The sequence below is a fragment of the Salvelinus sp. IW2-2015 genome, linkage group LG4q.1:29 (genome assembly GCF_002910315.2).
Source record: "Salvelinus sp. IW2-2015 linkage group LG4q.1:29, ASM291031v2, whole genome shotgun sequence".
Lineage (NCBI taxonomy): Eukaryota > Metazoa > Chordata > Actinopteri > Salmoniformes > Salmonidae > Salvelinus > Salvelinus sp. IW2-2015.
This window is the reverse complement of record NC_036842.1, coordinates 64,030,529-64,055,383: the sequence shown is the minus strand read 5'-3', so window position 1 is coordinate 64,055,383 and position 24,855 is coordinate 64,030,529. Positions and strand designations below refer to the sequence as shown.

Genomic DNA, 24,855 nt, shown 5'->3' with positions numbered 1-24,855 from the left:
GAGCAGGAGSCTCCACGTCTGATCACGAGCCTTGGTTATCCAATCACAGCAAGCCACCGTGTGTTTCCAAACAACATCCCTTTTCACAGAACTACAGGCTGTGTAGCTAGCTACTTACTTCCTCATCATCTCAACTAAAAAGTTGTCGGCTGAATAAATTTATTCCTACTTTGTTTATCTGACATTTTAGCTAGATGATTAGATGCTGTAGTTACTTACTCCATTGATATTATAACTAAGAGGTCGCGTTGGAGAGGTCACTAGAAAACAAAAATGGACAACAGTGGTTTTCCTAACGTTAGACAAAAGACAATCACTCTTGTGATAAAAACACCGAATCAAGCCCACGGGGATCAAACGATTGAAGGAGTTGACACGGACTGGACAGTGAAAGAGTTGAAGAATCATTTATCGAGGGTGTACCCAAACAACCCGGTGAGTGATTGTGATAGCTAGCTAGCTAACTTGGCTAGCTAGCTACCCCATAACTAGCAAGCTAGCCAGTCCTCGCCAAGTTAGACTGGTCCAGTAAGTTAGCCAGCTATAATGTCATACTAGTAACGTTAGCTACTGTCAATAACAATCATGCAATCCAAACAGCTAGCTAGGCTATAAATAGTTGTGTATGTATAAATCGTGGTTGCTGTCAGTGTGTGTTGTGTTGACATCTGTCCCCCTTTCCCCCCACAGACTGAAAGCGATCAGAGACTCATTTACTCTGGCAAGCTGCTCCCAGACCAACTGCATGTCAGAGATATTTTCAGAAAGGTACGTGTGTGTGCCTATTCACCTAAATATTAACTAGACATATTCTCAGAACTCTATCTATATACTGAGTTATGTGCCATCTGGTCAGATTGCTGGTATCGTCAGTAAAAAAAGTTATTGATTCAACATTATGTGCCTAGGGATTCAGTCTGCCTCCAGGGATCCACAAATATGTGAAATTAGGCAGAGAATTGCTCAACCTAGGTCCTAGTTATTTTTTAGTATTACTGGATTACCTATACAGCTGTGCTGAACAGTGTGTATATTATGTCAATTAATTACTATGCTAGAAGCTCAGATTAATGCAGAGAGCAAAACCCAGACAGTAAACTGAACTGGGCTTTGACATCCCTGGAGTTCAAGCCCATAGAAGCCCCTCAGAACTATTGTTCTGTGTCAGGACTGTTGCGAATGCAGTCCCCTTTTCTGAACTACAGATCAGTCATATTTTGATCACTCAGTTCATGTTTAATGTTGCATTCACTACTTTTCTCAAGATTTTTCAATAGCCATTCTTTGTTATACATTTTTTACTTCAAAAGGTTGAATGAGTCTCCCTCTATGTTCCGTGCCATGAATGGATTTGATGTTACTGTGTCTTATGCCACCTGGGATATTGCATCATGTATGTATGTCTTCACAGACGGACCTAACACCCACTGTGCACCTGGTGTGTGCAGTCAGAACTCAGCCCAGAGGTCCACTAGGAGCAAGACCAAAGGTAAAGTAYCCCATATGAAACCCCATCTCAAACTGTGACATGTACTCTATGTGAAGGTTATGATGTAGACCTAGGTGAAGCTATTTGAAATATACTCATTAAATAGCCTCAGTTGTTGCTCCCCTAGATATTGTGCCAAACCAGGAAACTTTTTTGTTTTTAGTYCTGCCGTGCCTGTGATTCCCTTGTGTTCTCCTTTAGAAACCCTACACACCTCATGAATATTATCTAGTAGCTATAATTGGGAACTCCCGGAGCTGACAACGGACAATCAAAGCCAGACATTCAGATTAGGAAAAAGACACCTCACACGGTTGATAAGGGATAATTTGATAAGCCAAAACGCCCTATCAGCTAAATCGTCTAAATTATTACCCCAGTCAGTGGTTGAGGAGGTGTCAGAGCTGAGGCTGTTCTGGCCTCTGGAGAGAGGAGTCCCAGCTCAGTGGATAGCAGGAGACAGGTGCACAACTACTCTCATTAGGAATCTCTGGAGACCATAACATTGCTTCTCTGAAAATTCACTGCAGCCACTTTGTACAGTATGTATGTCCGCACATGTGGTGTTAACACCATGTCTCACTTTTGATTCAGGTCAGAGAGCCAGAACCACAACCCTCTGCCATGCCAACCAGACAGAACCCAGAGGGTGCCACCCCAGCCCCATCTGTGCCCACTGAACCAGAGCTGAGACAACGCAGGTACACTTCCACCTCTCCCGCCCCACCCGCATGGCCTGGCACTACAACGTGAGTTAACAAGACAAGTGAATTCTTTGCATAATGCTGGTGATATTAGTACCATATAAACTAATAAACAACAACACTTCGGCTTATATGTAATATATACATTTTACAATACTTATTTTGTTTGTTTTTAGTCCTAGCCTCCCTTTAACCTCCATCTCTCCCATCTATTTCTGATGTCCATCCAGTTTGATTTCTATTTGCCATATATTTTTCACTGTGCTGTTTTGCAAAAGTTCTGAACCTATATACATTTTACAGACACAGTATATTTTACATTTGTTATCTTGTTGTCATTAGTCCCAACCTTCAGCTCCATTCAACCCCTCCCATCTACAGTTGAAGTCAGAAGTTTACATACACCTTAGCCAAATACATTTAAACTCAGTTTTTCACAATTCCTGACATTTAATACTAGTAAAAATTCCCTGTCTTCGGTCAGTTAGGACACCACTATTTTAAGAATATGAAATGTCAGAATAATAGTAGAGGAATTATTTATTTCACTTTTATTTCTTTCATCACATTCCCAGCGGGTCAGAAGTTTTACAGTACACTCAATTAGTATTGGTAGCATTGCCTTTAAATTGTTTAACTTTTGGTCAAACGTTTCAGGTAGCCTTCCACAAGCTTCCCACAATAAGTTGGGTGAATTTTGGCTCATTCCTCCTGACAGAGCTGGTGTAACTGAGTCAGGTTTGTAGGCCTCCTTGCTCGCACACGCTTTTTCAGTTCTGCCATACAAATTTCTATAGGATTGAGGTCAGGGCTTGTGATGGCCACTCCAAATACCTTGACTTTGTTGTCCTTAAGCCATTTTGCCACAACTTAGGAAGTATGCTTGGGGTCATTCCATTTGAAGCCTCGCCCTTTTTCCTCCAACATAACGATGTCATTATGACCAAACAGTCATTTATGTTTCATCAGACCAGGACACTCTCCAAAAAGTACGATCTTTGTTCTATGTGCAGTTGCAAAACCGTAGTTCGCTTTTTTATGCGGTTTTTGAGCAGTGGCTCTTCCTTGCTGAGTGGCCTTTCAGGTTATGTCGATATAGGACTTTTTAACTGTGGATATAGATACTTTTACCTGTTTCCTCCAGCATCTTCACAAGGTCCTTTGCTGTTGTTCTGGGATTGATTTTCACTTTTCGTACCAAAGTACTTCATCTCTAGGAGACAGAACGCGTCTCCCTTCCTGAGCAGTATGACGGCTGCGGGTCCCATGGTGTTTATACTGCGTACTATTGTTTGTATAGATGAAGTGTATCTTCAGGCGTTAGAAAATCTCCCCCAAGGATGAACAAGACCTTGTGGAGTCTACAATTTTGTTCTGAGGTCTTGGCTGATTCTTTTGATTTCCCCATGATTTCAAGCCAAGAGACACTGAGTTTGAAGGTAGGCCTTGAAATACATCCACAGATACACCCCAATCTTGACCTCAACATTATGTCAATTAGCCTATCAGAAGTTCTAAAGCCATGACATCATTTCTGGGATTTTCAAAAGCTCCTTTAAAGGCACATCAAACTTAGTGTATGTAAACTTCTGACCCACTGGAATTGTGATACAATGAATTATAAGTAATAATCTGTCTGTAAAACAAATTGTGGAAAAATTACTGTCATGCACAAGGTAGATGTCCTAACCGACTTGCCAAAACTATAGTTTGTTAACAAGAAATTTGTGGAGTGGTTGAAAAATGAGTTTTAATGACACGAGCCTAAGTGTATGTAAACTTCCGACTTCAACTGTATCTCTTAACACCATCCAAATTGGATTTCTGTTTGCCATATATTTTTCAACTGAGCTGTGATGCTTCACCAAAGTTCTAAACCTTTCTATTCTCATAGTTTCTACAGATTGTAAATTAAAGATACAAATTTTTGCTTAAAGTATTATTATTGATCGATTTGACTATGACTTTTCAAATCACCCAGGAGTGCTATCTGCGGGGTTAGCTCCAGGTAATTGTTGCAATTCTTCAGCCATTCCTGGACCTTGACCAAAAACGAGCTACATATGGACAGTACCAAAATACATGATCTAATGACTCTGCCTCCTCGCAGCAAAATCTGCAGAGCTGGGAAGGTTTTATCCCCCATATAATTTTGTATACATATAAATTGAAAAATTCTAAGTTTTGAATCTGGCGTCATTTTGCGTGTCAATTCATAAGCCATGTGCCATGTAATCGTTACATCGAAAATCTCTTCCCAACTATTTTGCAATCTATATGGCACAGCTGTCAATTTTTTGGTTCTTAAATGAAACAGGTATATATTTTTATTTATCACAATTTTCTTTAACCAATTTTGGCTGACAGACAAGTTCCTTACTTTTTCTCCCTTCCCCCTTGCCTCTTCCATTTTTGTGGTAGTGCTGCAATTAGTTGGTTGTAATTTTGGATAGAGCAGACATTTCCATATATTTGTATTAGCTGCATGTGTGACATACATTTTATCGAAGAATTAAGTTTTTTTTTTAATCAATTAGTATATTTGAGTTTAACCACAATATTTGTTGTATTATTTGTTCTGTCTTTTCTGGTGGAGTAAACTGAAATTGCAACCAACTTTCTATGGCTTGTTTAAAAAATAACAATATCTTTGAGATTATTTTGTTTTCAAATAACCAAAAGTGACCGTTTGTAATCTGAATAAAGGGAAAAAGGCCATTCTTGAACATGGGGTGAGACATTCTTACTAATCTGCTAGAGAACCAGTTTGGATTTAAGTATAGCTCTATTACTTGAGTTGCTTTATGAAAAGTTATATTGCTGGGAGAGATGTAATACGTTGGTCTATCCTTCAATCTGACACGACATGCAATTCACACTGCTATTATCCTGTGTGTCTCTAGGCCAGGGGSAGCAGAGATAACCAACCCAACCTTCCCCACCTACTCCCTCTACAGCCCTCAACAGCTGCTCTGGCTGCAGCACATGTATGCTCGCCAATACTACATGCAGTAGTAAGTATTCAATCCCAAGCATATTATGACTTCCTACTGTCTTGCTATAGCATAATATTAAGCAGGGAAAATACTTTTTATTTTATTTTTTWAAATAMATTTTCTCCCCTTTTCTCCCCAATTTTCGTGGTATCCAATCGCTAGTAATTACTATCTTGTCTCATCGCTACAACTCCCGTACGGGCTCGGGAGAGACGAAGGGTCGAAGCCAGGCGTCTCGAAGCACAACCCAACCAAGCCGCCTGATTCTTAACACAGCGCGCCTCCAACCCGGAAGCCAGCCGCACCAATGTGTCGGAGGAAACACCGTGCACCCGCCCCCCTCGGTTAGCGCGCACTGCGCCCGGCCCGCCACAGGAGTCGCTGGAGCGCGATGAGACAAGGATATCCCTACCGGCCAAACCCTCCCTAACCCGGACGACGCTATGCCAATTGTGCGTCGCCCCACGGACCTCCCGGTCGCGGCCGGCTGCGACAGAGCCTGGGCGCGAACCCAGAAGCAGGGAAAATACTTAATGAAGTATGTTTGGCTTAGACCAGGGGTGTAAGCCCGCAGGGCCATATGCTATAGAGAGAGATCTCAATTAACATTAAAATGACTAAAACCAACTGTGGMGAAATGATAATGGACCTACATTTAGCAGTCCCTCTACAATCGCATTTTTTTTTTAAATCAACAATTCCCTGTATATTATGCGAGGGTTGCGAATTTGAACAATTACCGCACTATTAGCTCATTAAACAGTCAAATCATAGCAATATTATTGCATAAAACTGAGCCATCACTGCAGTACAAAAAGAGGGCTCGCGATTTCAACCAATCACCGCATATTTACTGCATAGTATGGTTCAATCAAGCCACACATTGACCAACCTTTTTCCTCGTTAGCACAATTTTTCAACAAATCGGGCAAAAACACTGCATATTGCCATGCAAAATGTCAGATTTACAGCTGCAAGATCAAGCATTTTTGCCCGCAAATATAAAAAAAAATCCTAGAGCAATCCTGGATCGAATCTCTTCACTCTGTCCAGCTTGCTAAGTGATCGAAAACAAATGCRGCGCAAAATTAGTTTGACACTCCTGGCTTACTGTGGGTGTTTCTCAAAATACATAGTACCGTGCTCCGATMATGCAAATTGGAGCACGGGAGGGTCGTAGTATGAGTCCAGATCAAAGTATGCGAAACGGAGCGCGGAGGGCACTTCTTGAATGCATACTCAATTTGTACATATTTTGAAGCATGCATCGATGCACCATAGATCGCAAGCCCATGATAAGTAAATTGGGCTAACTGGCTAGCTACGACTGTTAGCCAGTTAGCCAGATAGCCACAAATAATTTTTAGCTAGCTACCCCCGAAGAATTGACATCTACCTTGTATAATATTCGTTTTAGGTCATTTTTGCTTGTTAAACTATCTAGTTAGCTACATTATTACGATTCACACAGCTAGTAGATAGTTATGACGTAAAACGTTTGCTTTGTGTGTATCTTGTTTAGTCTCTATTGCCATTGTCCTGGCAGGAAAACCGTTCAGTAAATGTGTAGCTAACTGGCTGGCTAGCTAGATTATTATGATTCACATATCTAACGTTAGCTGATAATTATGAAGTTAAACATTTGCTTTGTGTATATCTTGTTTAGTCTATTGTTGTCATTGACCTGGCTGGAAGAAGGTTCAGTGAATAGGAGGTGTAGTGTGAGGTAATACAGTAGGGGGAGTGCGAGTGCTTCTCTAATGTTTTATGCATTCACCACACTCTCGTCCTCACAAGAACGTACTCAAGAGAACGTAGTCGGAGAATGAGAGTGTGGAGCATGGTAGTATGCATATTGAGAAACCGTGTCTGTCTTTTGTCCCATAGCCATGCAGCCTACGCAGCAGCAGCTTCTGCCCCCTTTGCCCCAGCCGCAGGCCCATCCCTGCCTGCTGCTCCCCACCAAGCCGCTGTCCCAGCAGCCCTGCCCAATCAGGCCCCCATTGACAACCTGCCAGCCAATCAGAATGCGCAGGACGGCGCCTTTATCAACCCGGGAGCAGCCAATCAGAACCTGAGGATGAATGCCCAGGGTGGGCCTGTGATGGAGGATGAGGAGGAAATGGATCGTGATTGGCTGGACTGGGTGTACACGGCTGCCCGTCTGGGAGTGTTTCTCAGTATTGTCTACTTCTACTCCAGCCTGAGCCGCTTCGCCCTTGTCATGAGCAGCCTGCTCCTTATGTACCTGTGAGTTGACTGTTGATGTGACAGTGTTTGTTTGTTGTTAAACAAGGTATGTTGTTGTGTACTATGTCTATAACTGTATAAAGCCCAACAGTGGAGGTGTCATTATACCCATAAAACCTAGCGGTCAAACAGGGAAATGGTTCCAATTGTCTTTCCCACCATTAATAGAGGATTTAATCAACACATAAAATAAGGTCTGTGTTTCGTGTAGGCTTACCATGGCGTGACATTTTTATAACCATGTAAATCTCTCTTGGACAAGGTGACTTCTTTATCTGTTCGGCTCTGTTTACACTCATATTMAAAAAATGCTAATTAGCATCCAAGTAGRCATCATGCAAACTACAAATCCCTGCAAGCTCCTGCATGTCAACTCTAGCGGACACCTTTGCTAACAGGTATTGTGTCCATTTAAAACTTGCACAAGACAGTTCACAGAATTGTCCGTTGAAAGAAATGTAGCCAATTTATTCATTACTACATTTAGCTAACATTAGATGGGAAGAATCTCTGGATGAACTTTTGCCTCGATTCGTCAGTCTTCTCCAGACCATCATGGCGTTTTTTTTTTTTTTTTTGATAGCCATATTAGCAGCTAATTAGTATTACATTTTTTGGGTGTAAATATATTGATAAAAGTCACCTTGTCCTACAGAGATTTACATGGTTATCAAAACGTCACACCAGGGTAAGCCTAGACAAWAAACAACCCTTATTTGAAGTGTTTCTAAAATGCCCAATGGGGAAAATTAATGGTGGAAATACGATTGGAACCATTTCCCTGTTTGACCGCTAGGTTTTATGGGTGTTTTGACTCATACTGTGGTACTCTGTAGCCAGAGCCATGTATTTAGAGAGTTTGGCCAACTTTTAGAAATTTGAATATGGTTCATATTCTCCATGTTATGTTAATCGGCACTAACATGGCTGACAATAAGTTTTCAAGTGTCATGTAAATGTGTCATAATGCTCATTCTAGACATTATTCCCAATGTAATGTTAATGGGGCRCTAACATGGCTGCCATAGCATGTTGTAGAGTCATCTAAATGCATCATAATGCAGAAACCTCAATGGCCCAACTCTCTAAATACATGGCTCTGTGTATAGCCTGTCTGCTAATGGTGAGGCTGGCATTAGCCGTGGGTGATGGGCAGATGAAGGCACCCGTACAGTAGTCCTGAGAGAATGAGGGCCATATGTTGTGCTTATCAGCAAAGAAGAGATGTCCTTAGCTCAATGTGTTGCAGTCACACGCTCTGTCCATTGTGCAACTCCCTCAGGCTCTGGAATCAGCTCTCTCATCCAAACCACACATTCCAAAAGTATGAGTGAAGACAAAGCTGTGTGTGTTTGAGAGATGTTGAGGGAGAGCGAGAGAGGCACGGCCTCGACATACACTAACACAGTCTGTGAGGTCGTTGTGACCTCAGTGTCCTGAATGTCCTCCCATATTTCAGTCTAATGTGAGGATATGTAGTGCTGGTTGAGTGTTTCTCTATGTGCTGCTGAGAGCTGCCTGGTACAGCAGKCCTCATCTCTGCTACGGTTACTATAGATATGGGCGTCAGCTCAAGTGCACTACTCACTCCCTGATCAACTAATCTGGACAGACGTGGCAGAATGGGACCTAAGCCTTATCTTTACGTGTAACAAGGTTTAGCCGCTAGTACTCCACCGCCCACGCTAATGATTAGACTGGTCTCGGTATGTTGGAAGGAGAGTTGGCCTGGTTATAGGAATGTAAATAGAGTGACCATTATTAACATGTCAGTCAGTCTGTACTTCCTCTTTGTTTGCACCACCTGGTCTTAACTGGAAATGCAAATAGGGACCACCACAAATATCCTGTATACTCTGACTGTGTAATAGATGCACAGTTTGAGAAGAATCATGCAGTTCTACTTTATTAATCCCAGTTGTCTTCCTCTCAGGCACACAGCAGGCTGGTTCCCCTTCAGACAAAGGCCCCTGGTCAGAGGTCCAAACAACCAGGTCCCTGAGGTCATCCAGAACCAGGACAGGAACCCAGTGCCACCGGTAAGACACATTTCCTCAGGGGCTGGGTCTCTGTGGGTAGAAAACAGATATGGCTTCATTACAAGGCGTGTACTGCCTTATGTAGTAACATTCGTCACACAGCGTGTAGAGCAGGGGTGTCAAACTAATTTTGTCCCAGGGGTCGTATTCGTTCTTCAACGTGGTCCAGAGGGGTGCACTGAAAATKGRTTATACTTCCTAGCTGTCAGAATTAGCAAAAGATAGTCCTCTATCCATTGTTTTTGTAATTTTCAATACTCCCTGACTGTCTAGCTTTCATTTCGGGGATTATTAGCAAGCTGGACAGTCAATAACTGTATAAATGTTGGTCCATTGTCATTTCTACACAGTTTAGATTTGGTTTTAGTCATTTTGAAGTATATTGAGTTTGTGTCCCAGGAAACAAGCGGATTTAACTTCTTTACGAAAACAGCCCTAATTTTGGAAACAAACATTATTATGTTGTCAKCCAGTCACATTTATTGATTTTCCAAGCTATAGCACACAATATGTTATATACAGTGCATTCGGAAAGTATTCCCTTTTCACATTTTGTTACGTTACAGCCTTATTCTAAAATCTATTAAAACTTTTTTTTTTATCATCAATCTACACACAATACCACATAATGATGAAGTGAAAACGGGTTTTTAAAAACAGAAATAYCTTACTTACTCAAGTATTCAGACCCTTTGCTATGAGACTCAAAATTGAGCTCAGGTGCATCCTGTTTCCATTGATCATCCTTGAGATGTTTCCACAACTTGATTGGAGTCCACTTGTGGTAAATTCAATTGATTGGAAATGATTTGGAAAGGCACACACCTGTCTATATTAGGTCCCACAGTTGACAGTGCATGTCAGAAAAAAAATCAAGCCATGAGGTCGAAGGAATTGTCCGTAGAGCTCCGAGACAGGATTGTGTCGAGGCACAGATCTGGAGAAGGGTACCAAAAAATGTCTGCAGCATTGAAGGTCTTAAGAACACAGTGGCCTCCAACATTCCTAAATGGAAGAAGTTTGGAACCACCAAGACTGTTCCTAGAGCTGACTGCTCGGCCAAACTTAGCAATTGTGGGAGAAGTGCCTTGGTCAGGGCTCCAGAGTTCCTCTGTGGAGATGGGAGAACCTTCCAGAAGGACAACCATCTCCGTAGCACTCCACCAATCATGTCTTTATGGTAGAGTGGCCAGATGGAAGGCACCGAAAGGACTCTCAGACCATGATGGTCTGATGAAACCAAGATTGAACTCTTTGGCCTGAATGCCAAGTGTCACGTCTGGATGAAACCTGGCACCATCTGTACGGTGAAGCATTTTAAAATTATTTTATTTTTTACCTTTATTTAACTAGGCAAGTCAGTTAAGAAYAAATTCTTATTTTCAATGACAGCCTAGGAACAGTGGGTTAACTGCCTTGTTCAGGGGCAGAACGACAGATTTTTACCTTGTCAGCTCGGGGATTTGATCTTGCAACCTTCCGGTTACTAGTCCAACGCTCTAACCACTACTGTGGGGATGTTTTTTAGCGGCAGGGACTGGGAGACTAATCAGGATCGAGGGAAAGATTAATGAGATCCTTGATGAAAACTTGCTCCAGAGCGCTCAGGACCTCGGACTTCCAACAGGACAATGACCCTAAGCACACAGCCAAGACAACGCAGGACTGGCTTCGGGACAAGTCTCTGAATGTCCTTGAGTGGTCCAGCCAGAGCCCGGACTTGAACCCGATCGAACGTCTCTGGAGAGACCTGAAAATAGATGTGCAGAGATTCTGCCCATCCAACCTGACAGAGGTTGAAATGATCTGCAGAGAAGAATGGGGAAAAACTGCCCAAATACACGTGCTAAGCTTGTAGCGTCATACCCAAGAAGACTCGAGGCTGTAATTGCTGCCAAAAGTTCTTAAACAAAGTACCGAGTAAAGAGTCTGAATACTGATGTAAATGTGATATTTTAAAAAAAAATTAAAAAAAAAAATAAAAACAGTTTTTGCTTTGTCATTATGAGGTATTGTGTGTAGATTGATAAGGGGGGAAAACTATTTAATCCATTTTAGAATAAGGTTGTAACTTAACAAAATGTGGAAAAAGTCAAGGGGTCTGAATACTTTCCGAATGCACCGTACAGTACGTTTTCAAAGGACCAAAGAGAATGGTCTAATTCGTGTTTTCATTTTTGCCATGGAAAAATATTAGTTATACTGGTATCATCCTGGCCCAGTTTGACTCCCCTGATATAGTTTCAATTAACTGCGTTGAAAAAAATACAGTTTAAGTGTATATATTTTATATCTGAACTCTGGTGGTGGGGCTAACACAGTTTCTCCTCTTCCCGCAGGCGGAGGTCCCTGCAGGAGAAGAGGGGGCCGAGGCAGAGGTTGGACCTGATGAACCACACCCCCTGACTGCAGTACCTGTGCCTCAACACAGGGTGTCCATCGTTTGGAGTGCCTGGATCTTCTTCAAAGCCTTCTTTGCCTCCCTCATCCCAGAGGCCCCGGGAGTGGCTAACTGAATAATCGACTCTTCCAGCAGGCACACTGGAACTGAAGTTACCCTCAGTATCAGACCTGCCTCTCTGTCACGGGAAGTCCTCTCTCTGGCCTTCTAGATGGATGCCTGGATGGATGCCTGGACATTTTGTGAGAAATCATGAATGATTAAAAGCGTCAATGCATACAAAGCCCTGGCTGTAGTCTGTTATGGGTGTGTGTTTAGGGATATGATTCATTCGGCGCTTCCTGCCTTATGATAGTGACCAAATGGTTGTATATACAGTACAGTACATACACCTCGCTCTGCCAAATGGTTGTAAATGCTGTAAATGTTTATTGGAACAAAACATTTAAATATTATTGTATTGTCTGTACACAGCACTTTACTAAACTTATCTTATTATTAGGGCTGGGACAATACTAATATCGCAATATTGTTTCCATTGCAAAAATGTAAACACGAAGCAGATCAAACTCTTTGGCCCTTTAAAAACCTTCTGTATGTAAAATATTGTCTGCTTTATCTTGGAAAATAAATAAATGTGATTCTGGATGAGTAGTAATGTACACTCAGCAGCCAGTTTATTAGGAACACCCATCTAGTGCCGAGTCAGACCCCTTTTGCCTCCAGAACAGCCTGAATTTTCAGGGTCATGGATTCTACAAGGTGTGGCGTTCAAACATTACTCAATTGGTATCAATGGACCTGATGCGTGCTAGGGAAACCATTCCCCACACCATTACACCACCGCCACCAGTCTGTACCGTTGACACCAGGCAGGATATCAACGTAGTCAGACTCATGTTGCTAAATGCCAGATCTTGACTTTGCCATCAGCATGACTCAACAGGAACCGAGATTTGTCGGACCGGGCAATGTTTTTTCACTCCTCAATTGTTCAATGTTTGTGATCGCGTGCYCACTGGAGCCGCTTCTTCTTGTTTTTAGCTGATAGTAGAAACCGGATGGGCTGCAAAATTCCATCCGTGACAAGGACCGACGAGTTGTGCGTTCCGAAATGCCGTTCTGTACACCACTTGTACTGTGCCACTATTTGCCAGTTTGTGGCCTGCCTCGTAGCTTGCACGATTCTTGCCATTCTCCTACGACCTCTCATCAACGAGCTGTTTTCGCCCACAGGCCTGCCGCTGACTGGATGTTTTTTCCCCCGCACCATTCTCAGTTAACCCTAGACACTGTCGTGTGTGAAACGCCCTGGAGGCCGGCCGTTTCTGAGAACCGGCACGCATGACACCGAAGATCATACCATGCTTAAAGTCACTTAGGTCACTCGTTTTGCCCATTCTAACATTCAGTTGAACAGTAACTGAATGCCTYGATGACAGTCTGTCAGGAAGTGCWTCCTGTGTCACTTAGCTCACGTTGCGACCTGTTTCTTGCCTGCTTTATATAGCAGGCCACGGCCACGTGACTCACTGTCTGTAGGAGCAGGGGTTTCATGAACGGGGTGGTGTACCTAATAAACTGGCCACTGATTGTATGTTTCCAACATACATGGGGCTGTTTTCCGAAATAGTTCAATCCGCTTTGTGTTTTGTTTCTTTGCCACGATACTAACGAGTATYGCAATACTGGTATTGTGCCGGCCATACTTATTATGCAAGCTTGCTTTAATCTGGGTTAAATTCTGAGATGCTTATAGTGCTGTATGATAAAATAGTTTGTATTGCTCTTGCTCAGAGATGGAAGTGCTATACAGGGTTGTGCATGAGTATTGAATGTTTCTCTGGTTGTCTCAGATGTGAAATGGAAGGCAGTGTTAACATAGTGTGGCTTTAATTCATTAGACTGGTTAAAGATCTTCTGAAAGTTGAATTATGTTAAACACGGGAATATGCAGTTGTGTGGGGCTTAGGCCAGACTGTTTTTGCAATTGAAATGGAATCATGCATAGCAACCTCGCTCCCTTGTTACACAATGAGAAAAATATATATTGTGATTCCTTTTGGAATGCCTTTAACTGTACACATACACTAAGTGTAATTCCCCCCTAGTACGTTCTAATGTGATTTATCTTTTTGTTTTTATTTTGGTAAAACAGCTTTTTAATGGATGCTACTGTATCAAGAATATTTTGTGGAGACTTGCAATAAACTTACTTATTTAAAAGGATTGCTTCTTTAGATAGGTGACTGTAGTCTAGTAAATAACTAACAGAACAAAAATACTTTACCACATCTAAAGTACTCAAACACACAAGCTTGTTTTAGATAACATGTTTGAGAACAATCAACAAAAATAGATTTAACATTTTCATAACATCTCTTGTAAAAAAAAATGTTCACGGGGGTAAAAGGGTCTACACGGTATACGCAAACGTAGCCGACGGAGGTCAGTTTGGGTCTCTACGTACATTTGTGCGGCTGAATTTTTGGACTGCTGTCTAGATCCCTTAAGCCTCCGCTTCAACTCTACAGCTTTTGCTATCCAGAGTTCATTGACCTGTTGGAGAAATGTGGGAATTGCAAACTGCATTCTGTGTTTACAATGTGGGGTTTACTGTAGTACATTCCATGTATTGTCCCCATCACTTCCTCTGAGTTATCCAGGCAGGCTAGGGAGTTCAGCTAGTACATTTGGTCCATAGAGACTTGCTCCCTCTAACCTAGCCCACTCTGCAACTGGTAATATATGTCATGTAACTACATATTTACTGAAAAGTACATATTTTCTTAGGAAGTTGTATTGACCAACGTGGTCATGATTGATGAATATTTGCAGAAATAGTACCACAATTCCAATTTTCTTGACATAAAAMTGAAAGATTTTCGCGAAAGTTTAGCTGTATGGTTCCATCATTCTGGGTCAAGATTGGCATTTCTGTGACTGTAAGGTATGGGAGTTTCTGAGAATGTGCCCTAGAAAAAGTGTCTGTACATCTGTTATTTACTGCCCGATAATAACCCTACCTCGCATGKACAGAAGTATCCCCCTGAGCCCAGATAGAACACGTAACAACACCCACTCCCAAATATCCCGCTCTGGCCTGGTTGAGGCCCAATCACAGACTACAGGGTCAGTGTTGTGAAGTTTAGTTCAGTCAAGTTTGCCTCAGTCCGAACCCCATCTCCCTAGAGGTGTTTTCTGTTCCCTCCCTCTTCCTCCCCTTGTCTCTTGTGCATGCTCAACACAGCCTGGATCAGTTAGTTCAGAGGTTCTGAGGAGGCACTACACAGCTCTGGGATCCAGTTTGAAGTCAGTGTTCATTTAGCTACTGGTGAGATGGATAAGTGTGTGATGACACTCCCAGTCCTGCTGCTGTTCCTGGGCCTGGTTGTGATGTCCCGGTCCTGTCTGGAGCCAGCCTCTGCATACAGGTTCACTGGGGCTGTCTGTAGGCTGACCTACCCTGCAGCGGTGGTCTGTGAGTATCTTATTTATTCCTGTCTCCCTATGGTGTTCTCTCAAATGTTTTTCACTWGAACTGTTACTGTCAGGGTAGTTAACTGTTTTGTTAAGTATTGTCTTTAGTCTATATATAGATAAATTGTGTATTTTCTCTTCAGTAAATGAAAAGACGACCAAGGTCATCCAGGCTGCATTCCAGCATGCCAAATATCCAAGCATCAGCAACGAGAAGTCTATTATCTTTGTTGGAAAGGTGAAATATGGGCTTGCCAAGTGAGTGGACCCGACAGTCAGTGTACCTGCACCACATGCACGCGCTTATGCTGTTCCTTTCATCCTCCTCCATTACCTCACATGCTCTCCTTTTATCCTGTATTCACTTACCATAGATCATGTATACGACACATGATTGGATGAATGCATAAGCACTCATTTTCAATCAATAACAGATTGAATGTTAACAATGTTGCCATTGCTTTGTTGGTTTGCTCCTTTATTCTTACTAAAATGAACAACCAATAATAATGTCCTCACCTGACCTTTGCCCTCTCAGTCTGGAGATCCATAACCTGTCGATTGGGCGGAGTGAGTTTGAGCTCATAGCAGGTGAAGGCATTGAGATTGCCATCTCCAACGTGTCTGCTGTTTTCAAGGGAACCATCCAGTATGGATATGGAAGCTGGCTGTGAGTCCTTCCATCAGTCATTGTGAACAGGGAGGATGAGAGGGATGGAAATAGTTTGTGATATGATTAGATATAACTTTCTAGATCTTACAGTTACGTATGTTGTGATTTATCCAAATGTCATGTTGGCTACTACTGAAGTTTTGTATGTTGACCTTGAATAGCTGCGTGGTCATGACACTGCCATGTGTAATCTGTTTTGCAGTGTCAATGTGGGACATTCAGTAGATTTTGAAATTGATTCGCACATTGATCTTGGCATTAACCCCAAACTCTGTAAGTACCTTTTTCTGCCCATTGTTTTTGTGGTGTTCAATGTTCACTCTTCCTTCTCATTCTTCCTAAGAGTTTACAGGAATCTTATCTTACCTTTTGTAATGTATTTCCTGCCAGTGATCATGTGCTTTCTCTGTCTCAGATTGTGGAAAGGGGAAAGTTGCTGCAGACACATCAGACTGCTACCTCACGTTCCACAAGCTGGATCTCCTGCTGCAGGGAGACAGAGAGTAAGTGGCACGTTCTGGAACCCAGATAGTTTTATACACATAGTGTAAAATGGTATATCTGTAATGTCCTCTTCCTTCAAGGGAAGTAACTGCGACATGAAGGACAAACCCTGTGCTTTACATTCTGGCTTTAGGCCTGGCTGGCTCAAGAGGCTGTTCACAAACTTCATCACCTTCACTGTGAGGCTGGTTATTAAAAGCCAGGTGAGTGATGATTAGAGGGAAATATAGGAGAATAATGTACTGTTGGACCTAGGGTAGGCCGTCATTGTAAATAAGAATTTGTTCTTAACTGACTTGCCTAGTTAAATAAACCTGCAGCGTATCAAGGTATTGGACAGAGGCCTCACTGATGGCTCAACTCTGCCCTCTACTGTCTTGTTAATGCAACCCAGCAAAAACATTGTCACATCAGCTGCAACATAAAATGAAACAATGTCCCTGTTTTCATCATCTTAGATCTGTAAGGAGATCAATAATGTGGCAAACATATTGGCTGACTTTATACAGGAGCAAGCAGGTATGGACACGTTTGGGGAGCCTGGGTAGATAACACACAAAGCCTATAGAGGTAACAAGACTTTCTTTTATTTAGAATATCTGTCAGTGACTATGTTTACATCTCCGTGTTGATTCCCACAGAGCAATTCCTTAGTGATGGTGACATCAGCATGGATATTGGAGTAACTTCTGCCCCTGTCATCACATCCAATTACATTGAATCATACCACAAGGTACTGTATATCCCTTTATTATCTAGCATCCATATTCATTGTACATGATGATGCACAATACCAATTGTTATTATATGTCTAATTTCTTCTGTCTTCCGATGATGTCCAGGGTCTGGCCAAATACAACAACGTGACAGCTGTCATCAATGAGTCTGTATTCGACCCCAGCCAACTGACAGAGGACCGCATGCTGTACTTCTGGATCTCTGATGAGGTCTTCAACCCCCTGATTACAGCTGCCCACCAAGATAGACGTTTTGTCCTCAACATCTCTGGCCTGGAGCTCACAGTAGGTGTCTACCAGACTAGTGGAAGTCATGTGGACTAGTGTCCAAGGCAGCATTTATCAGGAAAACAGTAATCAGGACTTTTGTTGGGGTTTGGTCCACGGTGTGTTACAATATGGTAGAGSCAGGGAAACTGACTGTAGCACTGTGACAGGCAATGAAATTCTTGTTCATTACAAGCTGAATTACTGTGTTTGTTTTAATGTATGCCAGTTATTTAACATGGTCAATTTCATTTCAGGAACTGTTTAAGACAAATTTGTCTACCCCCATTCCAGAGTTCCTAAGCCAGGTAATGTGACAAACCCACTCAGGACAGTCCTCAGACAGACACAACATGCTTTTATCAGCTCCACAGACCATGCGACCTATCTTGGCCTCTGCAATTTAGTGGTGTTTTGAGTTTCATTGTATTTCAAACCTCTTATATTGTGTACACAGGTAAGTCMGTGTTTCTATCTGTCTGTGCCTGTATGAAACCTGTCTCTCTGTATCCCTTTGTCAGTTTCTGTCCTCTGWGGAGCCAGTGCTGAGGGTGTGGAGTGTGTCAGTGCCTCACCTGTGGACAACCCCAATGGGCACCTCTGTCAGAGCTGTGGCTGCAGCAGAGCTGACCAGCGGAGCTGAGGACATCCCAGGACTTTACTTTGAGATGGTCAGCCAAACAAACACTTGTTTTAATGTTTTAAATGATAACCTAGCATCAGACAGTAATGTGTCCAAGAAGAGTAGCTGAATGTTTATTTTTCGTTGTCTAGGAGGTGGAGGTTGTTGTGACTGCTTCCTACGCCAAGAAGAAACTGATCCTAATCGCTACAACATCACAGTGAGTCCATTTACGCGCCTATACTGTAGTGAACATGTACATACACATGTATATGAACTGCATATGTGAGTAAAGGCATTACATGAAGACCATGCTTTTAATTGTTCTTGTGATACTGACTCCACTGTGCCTCTATAAGGGATACAGACTGTAATGGTTTAGTAAAACCCTTTCTGATTGCATGGCAGTTTACTAACAAGTATACGGAACAAAAATATAAACGCAACATGTAAAGTGCTGGTCCCATGTTTCCTGAGCTGAAATAAAAGATCCCAGAAATGTTCGATATGCACAAAAAGCTTATTTCTCTCAAATTTTGGCTACAAATTTGTTTACATCCCTGCTATTTCTCCTTTGCCAAAATAATCCATCCACATGACAGATGTGGCGTATCAAGAAGCTGATTAAACAGCATGATCATTACACATGTGCACCTAGTGCTGGGGACAATAAATGGCYACTCTAAAATGTCCAGTTTTGTCACAATGCCTCAGATATCTCAAGTTTTGAGCAAGCATGCAATTGGCATGCTGAATGCAGGAATGTCCACCAGAGCTGTTGCCAGAGAATTTAATGTCCATTTCTCTACCATAAGCCGCCTTCAACGCCGGCCTCACAAATGCTGACCACATGTAACCACGMCAGCCCAGAACCTCCACATCTGGCTTCTTCACCTGAGGGATGGTCTGAATCCAGCCACCCGAACAGCTGATGAAACTGGGTTTGCACAACTGAAGAATTTCTGCACAAACTGTCAGCAACCGTCTCAGGGAAGCTCATCTGCATGCTCAAATCAAATCTCTAATCAAATTTTATTGGTCACATACACATATTTACCAGATGATATTGCGGGTGTAGCGAAATGCTTTTGTTCCTAGCTTCAACAGTGCAGTAATATCTAACAATTCACAACAATACACCCAAATCTAAAAGTAAAATAATGGAATTAAGAAATATACAGTACCAGTCAAAAGTTTGTCCACACCTACTCATTCAAGGGTTTTTCTTTGTTTTTACTATTTTCTACATAGTAGAATAATAGTGATGACATCAAAACTATGAAATAACACATGGAATCAAGTAATAACCAAAAATGTGTTAGACACAGATAATTCAAAGTAGCCACCCTTGCCTTGATGACAGCTTTACACACTCTTGGCATTCACTCAACCAGCTTCATGAGGTAGTCACCTGGAATGCATTTCAATTAACAGTTAAACAGTTCCTTCTTAATGCGTATGAGCCAATCAGTTGTGTTGTGACAAGATAGGGGTGGTATACAGAAGATAGCCCTATTTGGTAAAATACCAAGTCCATATTATGGCAAGAATAGCTCAAATAAGCAAAGAGAAATGACAGTCCATCATTTAAGACATGAAGGTCAGTCAATCTGGAATTATTTTATTTTTTTACCCCTTTTTTTGTGGTGTCCAATTGGTAGTGACAGTCTTGTCCCATCGCTGCAACTCCCGTACGGACTCGGGAGAGGCGAAGGTCGAGAGCCGTGTGTCCTCAGAAACACGACCAGGCCAAGCMGCACTGCTTCTTGACACACTGCCCATTTAACCCCGAAAGCCAGCCGCAGCAATGTGTCGGAGGAAACACAGTACACCTGGCAACCGTGTTAGCGTTGTTGCGCCCGGCACCGCACAGGAGTCGCTAGAGCGAGATGGGACAAGGACATCCCGGCCGGCCAAACCCTCCCCTAGCCAGGACGACGCTGTGCCAATTATGTGCCGCATCATGGGTCTCCCGGTCGGCTGCGACACAGCCTGGAATCAAACCAGGATCTATAGTGACACAGCTAGCACTGCGATGCAGTGCCTTAGACTGCCGTGCCGCTCCGGAGGCCATGTGTCTGAACTTTTGACTGGTACTGTATAAATATTAGGACGAGCAATGTCGGAGTGGCATTGACTAAAATACAGTATATTAGAATACAGTATATACATATGAAATGAGTAAAGCAGTATGTAAACATTATTAAAGTGACTAGTGTTCCATTATTAAAGTGAGCAGTGATTCCATGTCTATGTATATAGGGTAGCAGCATCTAAGGTGCAGGGTTGAATAACCAGGTGGTAGCCATCTAGTGATGGCTATTTTTAAAGTCTGATGGCCTTGAGATAGAAGCTGTGCTCGCAACACTGGCTGCAGTAACCCATGRGGAGGGGGTCACACTCGGACAATCAGAGCGGGGGCATGTTATTGTGGCCCTGGTGGCACAAAATAATCAAAGGTCTGACTGCACAGAGATGCTTGGGGAAATGGTCACAACGGGGACCAGTGTGTGTGTGTTTCAGGGGAATGGGATGGATCTCCATCACCTAGGACTTGACACTGGTTAAGTCTTGCATGCTTTCTCAAACAGCTGTAACTGTATATGCATTCGTAAATCAGGTCCTTTCTTGAGTTGGGCTCTGGAATGTAACAACCACTGAGCATCTGAGCTTATGGTTGATTGTGGGGGAACGGGGTTGAGTGTGTAAGAGTGTGTGTTTGTGTGTGTATATACACCACATCTGTTGCAAGGGGGTAAGGATGTTAGGGACAATATTGGAGGAATCACAAATCTTTGCTAAAATAATAATTGCTTGACAAAAATGTAATGCATTGGMAATYCTGGTTACAGGTAACAACCCTTTGCATGAACTGTCAACATTATTATGCATATTAATTGTTAATGATGGAAATTAAGATACGCAARATATTTGAATATATAAATATTTTTAATAGCTATATATGACGCAAATTGAGGTGAGAGCATTGGAAATACTTTTAGCGGTTGATCTGCTTCTGTTCTGTGGGTGGCACTGTGTGCTCTTTTCAAAGGATGGGTCCTGGCCTCTCTGGGGAGGCCTAGGGATCCGGAGGGACTGGGGTGGTCTGCCGGTCACTGGGATGACAACCCAACTTGGGATGGGGAGGGGCTTTAGCGGGTGGAATAGTGGAGAACAATTGGAGGGTTACTTAGTAGCAATGCAAATATCATGGTACAGCTATATGGATACTCAATCACTATGGTACTTTTTAATGGTAAATTTACAAACATATACAGTGGGGCAAAAAAGTATTTAGTCAGACACCAATTGTGCAAGTTCTCCCACTTAAAAAGATGAGAGAGGCCTGTAATTTTCATCATAGGTACACTTCAACTATGACAGACAAAATGAGAAAAAAAAATCCAGAAAATCACATTGTAGGAGCTTTTATGAATTTATTTGCAAATTATAGTGTACCTATGATGAAAATTACAGGCCTCTCTCATCTTTTTAAGTGGGAGAACTTGCACAATTGGTGGCTGACTAAATACTTTTTTGCCCCACTGTATTATGATAAATAGATTTGAAACTTGTATCTCATGGTAAATGGTGAAATAAGGATAGCCAATTATAATTGTAATAGCTTAGCAAATAATAAGAAAAGAAGAACAATATTTACCTGGCTCAAAGAATATAATATCTCATGTTTACAGGAAACTCATTCAACAATTTTAAATGACGTGGGGGGGTGAAATATACTTCTCCCATTGGCAAAGTAACTCGAAAGGGGCGATGATATTAATTAACAGTAATTTTGATCCGAATGTGCAAATTGTCCAAACAGATCCGCAAGGTAGATGGATGATTTTAAATACGTTATTGGACCATAAACAGAATGGCTCGTTAACCTTTTCACGCTTCTTTGAAAATATATATAATAAATTATCAACCCTGCAAGCAATACAAGACTCTATTATCATGGTGGGAGATTGTAATACTGTTTTMAATATCTTAATGGACCGTAATCAAAATCACATTACGAACTATCACCCTCGTGYTCTTAAGGAAATCATGAATGTCATGGAACTGGTGGATATATGGAGGCTTAAATATCCTGACCTAGTGAGATATACAGGGGCTCCCAAGTGGTGCAGCGGTCTAAGGCACTGCATCTCAGTGCTAGAGGCGTCACTACAGACCCTGTTTCGATTCCAGGGTGTATCACAACCGGCCATGATTGAGAGTCCTATAGGGCAGCGCACAATTGGGCYCAGTGTTGTCCAGGTTAGGGTTTGGCCGGGGTAGGCCTTAACTAACTTGCCTAGTTAAMTAAAAAAACATGGCGGAGGCTCAATCAAGCTAGTTGTCTTGACTTCTTTCTTATGTCATTCTCATTGGCACCAAAAGTAAAAACGGTGTTGATAGGGGATAGAATGCTGTCGAACCATCAGATAATTGGCATATACANTCATTCAACAATTTTAAATGACGTGGGGGGGTGAAATATACTTCTCCCATTGGCAAAGTAACTCGAAAGGGGCGATGATATTAATTAACAGTAATTTTGATCCGAATGTGCAAATTGTCCAAACAGATCCGCAAGGTAGATGGATGATTTTAAATACGTTATTGGACCATAAACAGAATGGCTCGTTAACCTTTTCACGCTTCTTTGAAAATATATATAATAAATTATCAACCCTGCAAGCAATACAAGACTCTATTATCATGGTGGGAGATTGTAATACTGTTTTMAATATCTTAATGGACCGTAATCAAAATCACATTACGAACTATCACCCTCGTGYTCTTAAGGAAATCATGAATGTCATGGAACTGGTGGATATATGGAGGCTTAAATATCCTGACCTAGTGAGATATACAGGGGCTCCCAAGTGGTGCAGCGGTCTAAGGCACTGCATCTCAGTGCTAGAGGCGTCACTACAGACCCTGTTTCGATTCCAGGGTGTATCACAACCGGCCATGATTGAGAGTCCTATAGGGCAGCGCACAATTGGGCYCAGTGTTGTCCAGGTTAGGGTTTGGCCGGGGTAGGCCTTAACTAACTTGCCTAGTTAAATAAAAAAACATGGCGGAGGCTCAATCAAGCTAGTTGTCTTGACTTCTTTCTTATGTCATTCTCATTGGCACCAAAAGTAAAAACGGTGTTGATAGGGGATAGAATGCTGTCGAACCATCAGATAATTGGCATATACATTACTCTTATTGAATTTCCACGTGGGCGAGGATATTGGACATTTAATCATAGCCTTTTGAATGATAACTTGTTTTTTAACTAGTACAGAGTTATTTATAACAATGTTTCAGACATAACATACAGCAGATCCCCTTATTGTATGGGACACTTTTTAAATGTGCCCTTAGAGGCCATGCAATTGAGTACTCATCTCTAAAACAAAAGCAATTTAGGTCAAAGGAGTCCAACTAATAAAGGAAATAGAAAGACTAACAGAATAGATAGGTAGCAATAAAAACTGTACCATAGAGGCTCAGAATAAGTTAGAGGAAAAACAAAAAGAAACAGAGGAACTAATTCAACAAAGATCAAGAGTAATATATTATAATAATAAAGCAAACTGGATGGACTATGGGGAAAAATGCACCAAATTATTTTTAAATCTTCAGCATAGAAATGCTATCAAAAATAATTTACTGAAACTTGTTACAAGTGACAGTCACCCATGATTCACCAAATGATATTTTGAAAGTGGAAGCGGAGTAGGCCTACTTTAAGGATATGTTTTAGTTTCAGTCTCCTCCATCTCCTCTAACCGAAGCTAATTGTATGGATTTAAAAAAAAAAAAAACTTCTTGATGCAATTAAAGCCTTTAAGTCTGGGAAAACTCCAGGGCTGGATGGCATACCAGTGGAAGTATACCAAAACTGTTTTGATATACTCAGAGGACCATTATTAGCATGTTTTAATCACTCTTATGTAAATGTTAGATTATCAGACACTCAACAAGAAGGTCTGATTTCATTATWACTGAAAGTAATACAAGTGTACAAGTGGGAAATACAAAGATGCAGTCCATTGAAACAATTTGGAGGCCCCTTACAATTCAGTGTTGTGATGCAACAATTCTAGCAAAATGTTTTATTAAATTTTTTTATTTCACCTTTATTTAACCAGGTAAGCTAGTTGAGAACAAGTTCTCATTTACAATTTGCCACCTGGCCAAGATAAAGCAAAGCGGTGCGACAGAAACAACAACACAGAGTTACATGGAATAAACAAGCGTACAGTCAATAACACAATAGGAAAAAAAGAAAGTCTATATACAGTGTGTGCAAATGGCATGAGGAGGTATGGCAATAAATAGGCCATAGTAGCAAAGTAATTACAATTTAGCAGATTAACACTGGAGTGATAGATGAGCAGATGATGATGAGCAGATGATGGTGTGTAAGTAGTGATACTGGTGTGCAGAAAAGTAAATAAAAATACGGGGATGAGGTAGGTAGATTGGGTGGGCTATTTACAGATGGACTATGTACAGCTGCAGCGATCGTTAGCTGGCTCAGATAGCTGATGTTTAAAGTTAGTGAGGGAAAATGTAAGTCTCCAGCTTCAGCGATTTTTGCAATTCGTTCCAGTCACTGGCAGCAGAGAACTGAAGGAAAGGCAGCCAAAGGGGGTGTTGGCTTGGGGAATGACCAGTGAGATATACCTGCTGGAGCAACGTGCT

General features: G+C 41.8%; 2 protein-coding genes and 1 long non-coding RNA gene across 4 annotated transcripts in view; 2 read left to right on the top strand and 1 right to left on the bottom strand.

Annotated features, from left to right (window-relative positions):
* The window catches only part of LOC139027573 (uncharacterized), a 102,334-nt gene extending 83,716 nt beyond the window's left edge, over nt 1-18,618 (bottom strand). Inside the window, exon 1 of the long non-coding RNA XR_011479697.1 lies at nt 18,576-18,618. This is a non-coding gene — a long non-coding RNA (uncharacterized lncRNA). The remainder of the gene's footprint in view (nt 1-18,575) is intronic.
* herpud1 (homocysteine-inducible, endoplasmic reticulum stress-inducible, ubiquitin-like domain member 1) lies at nt 74-12,525 on the top strand. Of its 2 annotated transcripts, none has more exons than XM_023985384.3 (8): nt 74-435; nt 691-768; nt 1,412-1,489; nt 2,084-2,190; nt 5,097-5,207; nt 7,077-7,439; nt 9,373-9,478; nt 11,818-12,525. In XM_023985384.3, exons 1-8 carry the CDS (start codon nt 274-276, stop codon nt 11,992-11,994), a joined length of 1,182 nt encoding a protein of 393 aa, XP_023841152.1. In that variant the 5' UTR covers nt 74-273; the 3' UTR covers nt 11,995-12,525. The 2 variants fall into 2 exon arrangements, with proteins under 2 accessions (XP_023841152.1, XP_023841151.1); XM_023985383.3 differs by having other exon boundaries at nt 2,084-2,238.
* cetp (cholesteryl ester transfer protein, plasma) overlaps nt 15,052-24,855 on the top strand; it is a 20,228-nt gene continuing 10,424 nt past the window's right edge. The window contains exons 1-12 of the mRNA XM_023985381.2: nt 15,052-15,360; nt 15,503-15,617; nt 15,898-16,029; nt 16,235-16,305; nt 16,448-16,535; nt 16,670-16,739; nt 16,995-17,055; nt 17,178-17,269; nt 17,379-17,558; nt 17,798-17,848; nt 18,062-18,211; nt 18,315-18,382. Of these exons, the coding sequence (XP_023841149.1) occupies nt 15,219-15,360; nt 15,503-15,617; nt 15,898-16,029; nt 16,235-16,305; nt 16,448-16,535; nt 16,670-16,739; nt 16,995-17,055; nt 17,178-17,269; nt 17,379-17,558; nt 17,798-17,848; nt 18,062-18,211; nt 18,315-18,382 (1,220 nt within the window). The 5' untranslated portion in view covers nt 15,052-15,218. The remainder of the gene's footprint in view (nt 15,361-15,502; nt 15,618-15,897; nt 16,030-16,234; nt 16,306-16,447; nt 16,536-16,669; nt 16,740-16,994; nt 17,056-17,177; nt 17,270-17,378; nt 17,559-17,797; nt 17,849-18,061; nt 18,212-18,314; nt 18,383-24,855) is intronic.